The sequence below is a fragment of the Charadrius vociferus genome, unplaced genomic scaffold (genome assembly GCF_000708025.1).
Source record: "Charadrius vociferus isolate BGI_N301 unplaced genomic scaffold, ASM70802v2 scaffold301, whole genome shotgun sequence".
NCBI classification, from domain to species: domain Eukaryota; kingdom Metazoa; phylum Chordata; class Aves; order Charadriiformes; family Charadriidae; genus Charadrius; species Charadrius vociferus.
Genome location: NW_009646842.1, coordinates 436,758 through 448,109, shown reverse-complemented (window position 1 = coordinate 448,109; position 11,352 = coordinate 436,758). Strand labels below are relative to the sequence as shown.

At 39.6% G+C, this 11,352-nt stretch overlaps 1 protein-coding gene across 1 annotated transcript in view; it reads right to left on the bottom strand.

The window, feature by feature from the left end:
- The window catches only part of CASP2 (caspase 2, apoptosis-related cysteine peptidase), a 16,110-nt gene extending 6,675 nt beyond the window's left edge, over positions 1-9,435 (bottom strand). The window contains exons 1-6 of the mRNA XM_009892787.1: positions 9,423-9,435; positions 7,239-7,366; positions 5,832-5,999; positions 3,975-4,050; positions 2,504-2,598; positions 820-996 (exon numbers count right to left, since the gene is read on the bottom strand). Of these exons, the coding sequence (XP_009891089.1) occupies positions 820-996; positions 2,504-2,598; positions 3,975-4,050; positions 5,832-5,999; positions 7,239-7,366; positions 9,423-9,435 (657 nt within the window). The remainder of the gene's footprint in view (positions 1-819; positions 997-2,503; positions 2,599-3,974; positions 4,051-5,831; positions 6,000-7,238; positions 7,367-9,422) is intronic.
- Positions 9,436-11,352: the final 1,917 nt, after the last annotated feature.

The following is an 11,352-nucleotide window of genomic DNA, read 5'->3' as shown; positions in this document are numbered from 1 at the left end:
TACATGCTCAGGGTACCTCAGGCATTGAAACACTAGTGATCAAAACACAACAACAATTTAAAGTGGAAAACTTTAGGAACTCCGAAAACACGTCAGGTACACAAGTCTTTATAATAATGTCACAAAAGCTACCTTCTTGAATAAAACACTCTTTAACACTTTCTGTACCACTTGGTTTCATAGGGATTTGAAAGGACTAAGAACAAATAAGGCTGGAGATACTGCATTCCTAAGGAAAGAGATTCAGTCAGTTATGGAACATTACCGATTTTCCTAAGTTAAGCAGAGCTACTTCTCTAGCAAAGCAAAGACTGAAAGAGTGGAACTTAACTGCACAGATACTGGAAGACAGATAAATAGGATGGCAGTTGACTCCATCAGTGAAAGGACACAAAAACATCACTTACGCTTGCAAAGAATGTCAAATATTTGCAAAGTTAGACTTTTCCAGTATTCTGCTATCCTAAAAGTTACCCTAGAGTAAACCAGAGACTTTATTCATTTGTGGTTTTAGCACACATGCCAGGTGTGGTCTAGAAATCCTTGCCCCTTGCACTACAAGGGTCAAACCGGAATAGTACATCTTGTGGTCCTTTGTGATCCTACTTTCCATTTTAAGTCCTCCATCTTCCAAGTTTCTTCATATTTGTCAGCATACCAGCAGACTTCATCCCATTTAGCCTTATCTTCTATTCATAAGTGAGAACGCACATCTTCCTTTTCAAGCTTAACTATACCAAAGGGAATCTCTTAAGATGCTTACGTAACAGTTACAAACTATCATCCATACCAGTTGTGAAGTACTGAGATACCACTTACCTGTGCAGTCTGATCATGAAAGACAGTCACTTGATACCCAAGATGCTTGAAAAGCATCTCCAAGGAAGTACAGTCCACATCTCCCCCTGCACGATATTCCAAGTCCTTCTCACTGCTGAAATGGACATTGCTGAGAATAAGTGCTAAGCCTCGGGGCTCTGATACTAGTTTATATGCCTGAGAAAAAGATTTAAAATTGATAAATTTAGACTACGGAAGGAAACAATAGGGTGTTAGAGTAGAACAGCAATCCCCACACACCAGGATGTCTTGATTGAGAAGGCACAAAACCAGTAGATGTTACATTTTTGAAGGTTTTTATTGGTTTGGTTTTTCTAATAAACAAAACACATGTTTGTACTGCAAAGGGTGCCAAAGACAACTGTGTTTACAAGTCACCACAACTGATGATCATACCACAGTATTATTAAGGTGTTATACTAGCTTGCCTTATTTCTTGTTTTAAAAGAAACACAGCTTATATATTTCAAACTGGGAATTACATCTTACTAACTTTTTTTCCCTTTTCTCACCCCAGCACGGCCCCATATATTTCTGTGACCCCCATAAAAGCCATTAGGACAACGTTATGTAAAATTTAGCTTGTATTTCTTAATTGCTGTTGGGAGCAGACAGACATGAAAAGACTATATGAGTGCAGTTGTAACAGCAAGGGACTGTCAGTGACTGATCCTGAAAGTTACGTGGTTAGCAAAAAAGGTTAACAGGGGAAGAACTAATTTAAGTGGGGTTTCTTCAAATTAAGTTCCCTCTCCTCCCATACCTCTCTAACAATAACAAATCAATAGTAAGTCAGTTACTAACACTCCTGTAAATTGGAAATCAAATTTAATACCAAAGGAGCTTATTAAATAGGGTGTATCCAGGCACAGATGTAGAAGGAGCCAGGTCAAGCTCACGCTGATGCTGCCTACTTAGGTCTCCCCAATAGACAGTTAAAAAAAAAAAGTAGGTTTTTTTTGCTGTACACAGAGCCTGTGACAGAAATGTTAAGTGTTAGCACATTGTGTAACCCTAGTAAAGCACCTGCCCCATTATACAAATTATTTTTTTTTCCTTATGCCCACCCTACCACAACCTGTGCTTTACAAACAGAACGAACAGTACGAAATTAGTCTACCTACATAACCTCAAACACTGCAGAAGATTAGAAATTCAGGTTGGGTACTACCCAGTGCAGAATCCTGAGCTGGTTCTTGAGACTAAGGAGAGACTCTTCCAGGTACAACTGGCAATTAAAACAGCCAAGACTATAACTACTAGTTGAAACACAGTTCTTATATCTTACATTCACTTGCAGGGTGTGTCATCACACAGAAGGAGATGAGGATGCGGAGAAATAAATATGAGGCAATAACACTGACAGCTCACACAGATTAACAGAACAGAAGTAAGTTCACGAAGCTCTTCATGAACAAAAACCAGAGGCAGAGATTTGTATAGAGTTACAGAACTTCCCAGAATTTCTTGACACTTGTAAATGAGAACTATGTCAAATCAAACGTGACTGGTAACATTTCAGTTACACAAACAGCACAACACAGGTCTGCATCCCAATGAGCATGCATTTCGACTCAGTTTTAAGTAGCACGCATTCAGTTGGTATATCCAAACACCTTACATCTTTCACCTCTTAAGGAGATTTTCTCTGTCAACTACTTACCAAGTGCTGATGGTCATGATAAAATTCAGGAGTGCAGTACTTCACTGGAGGAATTGGGGGACCATCTCCGTTATCCAAGGAATGCTCCATTGGTTCTGTGCAAAACAAACCTATCAATAACAATAAAAAATTCCAACTACAAAGCCTTTGCATTAAGACACGCAATGAAATGCAGCAGAAAAATCAAAAGTACTGGAACGGTATACTTATTTTTTTATAATTTTAATTGGCAACTTTTTTTTCCTGTCATGTATGTGGGTTAGCCTTATCTAAGGCCTAGTAAATCTGGTTCTACAGAGCATGAAAAATTCTCATCTAAAATTAGAGCCATGTGCTTTCTGTCATTTTGTACAGTATGTTATTACTTTCACAGTTAGGTTGACAAACCATTGCTAGAAATATTCAAATAGAAGAGTGCTTTTCCTTTCATGAAAGGCCTCCCATACTCACTGGATATAATTATTTATTTTTTTGCTGAACACATGCATGAGCGATCAAACTAGACATTTCTAGCTTCCATAAAGCGCAATGTCCTTTTTTGCTTATCTGCCTCTGAACAACCCTTTCCTCTGGATAACAGCAGTTGAGGGGAACGATGATCTAAACTACTTGCCATTTGCAGACAAACACTCACTCCCCTTTCCTGAAGAAACAGAGGTGATGACATTCATCCTTTGAAATCTTTTTTCAGCCTTTCGAGACATGGCTCTCTCCTGGATGGAGGAACATATGCTCTAAAGAGTCAAAACAGCCCAACCCTAAAACCTTTGCACCTAAATAAAAAAAAAAAAAAAAAAGCCTTCCAAATCTAGACACTTGTGCTCTAACACCAGAGAGAGCTCCTAGTAACCAGCACACAGTTAAAGCTGCGGTTAGGGAACTTGAGTACTCCAGGCATTACCAGAGGCAACATAAAAACCAGCTAGGACATTCATTCCAACAACTGGTTCCCTGACCTAAGTCACAAATGCTTGCTAAAGAAAAGCTGATTTGCTGCACTTGACAGAAGCTACAGAATTCTATGTTGGGCCCATGTAACGTATATAAGGCCTTGTACTTAAATGTATTTGCCAAGAAGGAAATCTAAGTTAAGGAATAATGCCCAAAATCAGTATCTTTTCACAACTCTAGTTCAATTAAACTCTATTACAAATCTTAAACAAGAAAATCTTAGAAAAATCTAAAGTTTTACTGACATGTACTGTTTAAGCAACAAAATTTCTTCTAAGAATAAATGAAGCTGACTAAAAACTGATTGGGTTGTCTCTTCCAGTATACTATTTCATTTTCTAGCCTAATTTTGCCTCCTGCATCTGATCATAATATAGTCGTTCACCATCAATTCTGTATTTCTGCGATGAGCAAAGTGGTAGCAAGCTTATTTCTAGAATTGAGCTAAGAAGGTATTAAAAAATTAGAAGCAACCAACCAGATAGCCAAACAAGTATTCATGGTGTCAGGTGCAACTCACCAATCCAGCGTGGTCTCTTTGAATTACATGACTCGCTTGTAGGGAATGGAAGATTTGATCCATAACAGTGTTCAAGCTACAAGACATCAAATAAATCCATGAAAAAGAGTAGCATGAAACAGTTCTTTTTTTCTCTACAGTACAAGCCTATGAGTATCATGGAACAAAGATACATGTACTTACATACACATATATATGACTTAAAAAATAGTATTACAGTTCATATCCAAATGAAACATCACAACAAGATTACAGCAGCATTTTCTGTCAATGTGAAATTCTTTGCCTTCTTTGCTCATCTCTACACTTCTACCCAAATCCCCAGTTTGGAAACCTTACACTGAGATCATCATATCCTCCTTGGTTTCACCAAAAATTGATTTGTGTTGTGATTCCTATCTTTTTGTTTACTTTCAAGATTTCATTGTCTGTTTAGTAAAGTACAATTGAAAACAAAAAATAGAAAAGCTATTCTAATAAAGCCTACATTTTAATAAGGGAACATCTCTGCTCAGAAATACCAAATACCTGGTCTTTCTTTTTTTCTTTCTTCCTTCCTACAAAATACGTTTACTGTGAGTTTCCATCCTTGTCAATGCACTGAGAATATTGGAATCTTTACTAAATTCTTCCTTTAGTCCAATGCTAACAACTGCAGATAGTGATAAGGGGGGGGGGAGAGACAAAATAAAGACCCTCTCTACTAAACAGACAAGACTAGCTTTTAGTAGCTTTCTACGCAGAGAATCATTGAATGCTAAATTAGAAGATTTCAGAGAAAATATTTTCTTTGCAGCTTTAGGGTTCTTGATGACACATCAATTAAGAACACGTTGTATATAAGAACATCAGGAACCACGTGCAGCTCAACAAAAAATTCCACCTGAGGAGGAACAATCCCATGCACCAATGTATGCTGGGGGCCATGAGCTGGAAAATAGCTTGGCAGAAAATGTCATGGGGGACCTGGCGTACACCAAGTTGAACGTAAACCAGTAATGTACCCTTGCCACAAAGAAGGCTAACGGTATCCCAGGCTGCATTAGGAGAAATGGACTAGATGATCTCCAGAGGTCCCTTCCAACCCTAACCATTCTGTGATTCTGTGAATGTTGCCAGCAAATCAGATCAAGGGAGGTGATCCTTCCCCTCTACTCAGCTCTGGCAAAGTTGCACCTGGAGTCCTGTGTCCAGTCCTAGGCTCCTCGGCACAAATGAGATATGGACATACTGGAGAGAGCCCACCAAAGGGCCACAAAGATGATGAAGGGACTGGAGCAGCCCTCCTTTAAGCAAAGGTTAAGGGAGCTGGGACTGTTCAGCCTAGAGAAGGCTCAAAGCGATCTTATCAATGTATATAAAAACCTGGAGGGATAGTGTAAAGAGGATGGAGCCAGGCTCTTTTCAGTGGTGCCCAGTGACAGGACAAGAGGCAGCAGGCACAAACTGGAACACAGAAGGTTTCCCCTGAACATCAGGAAACACTTTTTTACTGTGAGGTTGACTGAGGACTGGAAGAGGTGGCCCAGAGAGGCTGTGGAATGTCCATCTCAGGAGACATTCAAAAGACGTGGCCCTGGGTGACCTGCTCAAGTGACTGTGCTTGAGCAGAGAGGCTGGACCAGAACACCTTCAGAGGTCCCCTCCAACCTCTACCATCCATATTCCATGTGAAAATTCTCTTCTTCCCAAATTCCTTCTGCTTTTACTAACGCTACTATGTTTCAATTTGCAATGAAAACCCATCCTATCTGCTGTAAACAATTTTTTTCCCCATTTGAAAAAGATCACTTTGTGCCCAAAGCCCAATGTGAAATGCAATCCATCCATTTTATTATTTTTTAAAATATATTGTACCCTTGCAATCCCATGGCTCAGGTTGGATGTTGTCTTCAAGATCACTGCCTCCAGATGCTGCTGTTTGGTTTCTCGTAGAGCTTCACAGAAGGCTGAGAAGGCATTTGGGCCTCTCTTGGGCAGCAAATTGAGGAATTCCACATTTTGGCTGAAGCTCCCAGACTTGGCCTAGATCCAGAGAAAAAAAAAAAATCCACACTCAAAGCAACACCCCAACACAATTAATTTTCCATGAATCTTCAGAACTAATTGCTTTTTACTTCATGGAAATGTTTCATCACTATGCTTAGCTGTGCTAGATCCATTTTTATAGCTTTCCATAGTTGATTTCACTCCCACTCCTCTGTTCCTATAGCTCAAGGGGGACAGCACATAACAACACAGCAAGCCAACCATTCATACATTACCATGCACCTTCTCTCTAAACTTCTACTTCCAGTCACTGTTCGAATAGTGTCTATTTCTCCTCATTGAATATGCAAAGTCCAGAACATGTTTCCACTACTGCCAATGGTTTATGGTCTCATGCACCAATATGCAAATCCCTCAGAAACTGTTAACTAAAATACTAATTTTATGCAGTGAATTCCCAAAGATACTACATACGTATAGACTGTAACTTTTAGACCAATGAAGCAATATATAGTAGTGCATGAGAGAAAGTAACAATCAAAAATGAAATTTATGTATCTGTAAAACATTCCCAGGGAAGTTCTAATGGTTTGAATATTAACAGGACATTTGCCAACAAACAGTGTAATTTACACAATCGCCTTCTCTATGAGATCCAGAACACACCAAAACATCATATACTAAAATATTTGGTATCAAAAAAAAAATTTATCAATTCCATGGAATTCACCTCGTATTTTTTGAATCACCATGTACATCCAACATGTCTTCTTTTGGTGGATGATAAGAAATAGTTGGCGAGTTACACATTACAGAGGCCTAACACTACATTTGCAATCACAAGAAAATCAGAAAAAAAGAAGCCTCAGGTCACATGTGTAAATCTTCTGCCTTCTTTAATAAAATTTGTCAAGCTTGGTGTTAAATGTAGTTTGGGTTTTTTCCCCATCACATTGTTTGAAAGGATACTGCAAAATCTTGTAGGCTTATGAATCTGTTCTGAAATTTCAGGGCTGTGTTCATTCATGACTGACTAACAGCATTTATCTTTTTATCAACAATGTCCCTTGACTTCAGTGTTCTCCTGTCCTTTCCCCTATTTATCAAGCTTCTTTCTATAAATTGGTCTCCATTTGCTACAGTAAACAAGCCACTTCCCTTCAGCCTCCTCATAAATGGCCTCTTCCTCTTGACTACACAAGTGCCCTTTCCTGTCCCCACAGAAACCTCAACTTTCAGAGCACCGTTGACTGTAAGTGCATACAGTCATCTCACCTGTGCCTTCCCAGAAGTATGAAAAATATTTGCCCCTTTCTCTGCGTAACACTTCTCCATTAGTCCGTAGAAGACAACCAGCTCCATACACTTGTATCTTGCTGTAAGCCCACTGAATTTTATTTTACCTAATAAAATAAATTGACAGCTGATATTTTAAAGTACTTATTGTTTCTTCCTTTCTAGTAAATCTGCAGCTGTTTATGACAAGCTTAGGATCATTAACCTTCTTCACTTTGTATGTCTTCATAGTCTATGACTCTAAGCCCCAGATCATAATTAAGAATGCAAGCTGACCTCAAGAATTGGATCTTAAGTTTTGTTGAAAAGTTAAGAAATTTCTGTAATGTTCATTTTGTGCACTTTGTATATACAATCAGCTTTGGGCAGACTCCTTCCTTAAATATCCAAAGTGCTGTACCTCCTCATGAAACTTCCACGTCAACACTACACTTAGGTTATACTAAATAATGTTCAGCAAACATTCAAAAGTAAAACTTTCATAAGACAGACTTCTTTCATTTTATTTTCTAATACATGCTTAATTTATTTTTGTACCCTCACAGATGAGTTTGATAATCTGCATTACAGGAACAGGTTGCTCTGAATTCCTGTCAAAATCCCATAGTATTAGTCATCTTTTTGAGCCTGAATATACAGGCAGAATCTGTGGACAGAGCATATATACTTGACAAACATCCTAATCAAATTTATGTCACTTTGTGAAAGCCAGTGATCCCTTCATTACTGTCTAGGGATCGACATGGAGCATTTAAATCTCTGTATCTATACAATCTCATAGTCTTCGATTACAGTACAGAGTACTCAAATTGTTTTAAAAAGCAAGAGAAAGCTCTTGCAATCATATCTGCAATTTTGAAGGTCAATCCCAGAGCTCTGGAAGAATATCTGATGCTCTGACAAGAAGGCATTAATGAAGTGATCTTGGACTTCATCTTAACAATGACTGTTTCCACTGTCACACTTCATTTCCACTATCATTTTTGCTTTGTGTTTGAAATCTCTTTCTTCTGGGCCTTCATCTAGATAATTATATTTACATCATCCTTGCTACACAGTAAACAATTTTTTTCTTTATTATTTCTTAAACATGTAAATAATTGAAAAACACTCAAATTGTTTAGTATCTTTCTGAATGACCCAATTTAAATTCATTCCTGTCAGTTCCTACTCTCACTCCCCATTTCAGACTTCAAAGGAAGCTGCTCCTCTTTACTAATTCTTCTGCAGTGTACACCTATAAACTCTTCAGTTACTCTTCATCCAGCTCAAGCACCTTCATCTTCAGCGGCACTTCCTGCAACATCCTCCCCTCCCCACTTTTTTCTTACTTGTGGTTCAGTTCCAGTACTGGTTGAACACCTCACACTTGAAGAAATGTAATCCTTCCTTCATCTCCGTGAGCTCCTTGGTTTATTTCACTTTCCTTAGATTACAAAAGTTTATTTAAGTGAAGTTCCCTATTTCCAGAACCAATTTGTTTTTTTTTCTGTTTTGTTTAAATCAAACCAACAGGACCAGTATAATTGTTGTGTTTTTAAGACAAGATGACTTAAAACATAGCTATTGATCCAGGTGTTGTTGATTTCCTGACTTTTTGGGAGAGGATGGAAATATACAGAACCACTCAGTTATGATATCCAGGACTATCTACGCATGTTTTTCCTCCTCTTTCTACCAAGGTACCTGATGATTAGCATCACAATACATTTTCAAAACAGGCTATCTAACAGCACTCCTAAGTTCTTTGTTCACATTTGAGTCAGAGAGTGGAAGCCTATTAAAAATTCACAGACCTATTGTAGAAAAATGAAAGGTAAGAGAAAGTGGTTTTGACTCAAGCAATCTTTTTTTAACGCACATTACTTTTTGTTTATCTATAGCACTATTAAGATTAGTACTATCCTGCAAACGTTCCCTTCATTTGTCCTTCTCGTACAATGCATATTTTGCAGGACTACTATTCTAGTTGTGAATGCTCTCCTCCTACCCCTACCATATTTATATTGTTCTGCAATTTCCAAATTCATACCCTGCAGCAGTAGTTCAATTCACTTTGTTCTCTTGCTCAGGCTGCTGTTGCTTCTTATATACATTTAAGCTCTTAGTTAGGTGTGTATGTTGTATTAGGCACAATTTTTTCACTAAGCTATTACTATTCACCTGACTTATCCATCGTGACACCTTTCTCCTTACTGATAATCCATTACTAAATATTGTTGCATCTCCTTTTATGCAATTACACCTGGAAGTGAAGATTCCTTTAGTCTTCTTCCCCTCTGTCTGTTTAACGCTTCTTAACTGCAGCAGCACTTTCCCCAAAAGACTATTTTCTCTGTCATTATCCTACTTTTGAGAGGGCTTTTTCTTTTTCTTTTTTTCTTCTCCTTTTCTTCCCCTCCTCTCCCTCCCCCTTCAGCGACTAACTGCAGCCAAGCAACTGAACATCCCTGCTAAACACCCATCCTTCTGCAGCGGTGTTGTTTAACACCTGTGGACTGCTAAGCACCACACAGCCGCTCAAATGCTCCCTCCCCAGCAGGATGGCGGAGAGAATTGAATGAGTAATAGTGAAAAAAACTCATGGGTTGAGACAAAGACAGTTTAATAGCCAAAGCAAAATCTGTGCGTGCAAGCAAAGCAAAATAAAGAATTAATTCACTGCTTTCCATGGGCAGGTAGGTGTTCAGCTATCTCCAGGAAAGCAGGGCTCCATCACATGTAATGGCTCCTTGGGAAGACAAACGTGGTGACTACGAATGCCCCTCCTTCCTTCTTCTTCCCCCAGCTTTTATTGCTGACTACAACATCAAATGGTATGGACTATCCCTTTAGTCAGTTGGGGTCATCTGTCCTGGCCCTGTCCCCTCCCAACTTCTTGTGCACCCCCAGCCTACTCACTGCTGGGGCAGTGTGAGAAGCAGAAAAGGCCTTGACTCTGCGTAAGCACTGCTCAGCAATAACTAGAACATCCCTGTGTTACCAACATTGTTTCAATCACAAACCTAAAACTCAGCCTCATACAAGCTACTAGGAAGAAATTAACTATAACCCAGCCAAACCCAGCACAACCAGCTCTTGATTCATTCTCCAGCGTTCACTGTCTTCCTGTATCTCTGTCCTCTTTCACCAGGGATTGGAGCTATTTCAGGTAAGACTGCCTGCATCTCCCACAACTTCGTACAGGTATCCTTGACAGATCCCACATGGTATTTCATGTTCTCTTTGACACACAATGTGTCAAAATTCATCAGGAAGTTATTTCTTCATTGCTTTCAAAAAACTTATCAGTCTCAGATTCATATCTTCTGCACTGGTGCCCAGCAAACAGCTCATAATTCTATTTCTCAGCACCTGTTCTTATGACAGGACCATCAACCTTACTACGGGACTTATAAGTCCCTCCATTGTTTACTTGAGTCCTGAGATGCCCTTGATATGCATCTTCAGTCATTTCCTTTCCAGTTTGCTTTGTCTTTGAGGACCTGCACCTCCGTCCTGCACAGTCTTCAGTGCATAACCATACCTCTGGCAGCTATTTCCAAGCTATTTCAAACGACTTCTCTTCATAGTACCCATTGCTCAGGATAAGCAACAAAGGCCCACGAACAGCATTTGCCGTCTGAGAGCGAGTCTCGGATCACGTAAGGTTCTTCGTGCAACTAAGAAAAACACATACGAACTACAAATTCTACAAGTGAAAGGTGCACAAGTGCCACAAGAAGCTGGTTTATAATACACTCCTTTACTTACCTTCAGAGCATTCTTTTGTAAACAGAGGTTATTCCTACTTTTACAAACGGACAAAACAAGAGAGGCACTAAAGGACAACAAAGGACTGGAAGATACCACCCGACTTGTGAAGCGCAGCAAACACCCCCCAGCACGCGAGCCAACGACTCGGTAAGTCTCGGGCAAAACCCACGTTGCCAAAAAGCAGCTTCCAGTTCTGCTGCGCGTTGCAGGTGACCCCCGTACCGCCCTTGGTGTTCTCCAAACACAACCGCGTTACAACAGGCAGGCAACCCACGGACGAGCCCCGCCACGCTGCCGCTGCCGAGGAGGTCACCGAGCTGAAGGAGACGCGAAGCCC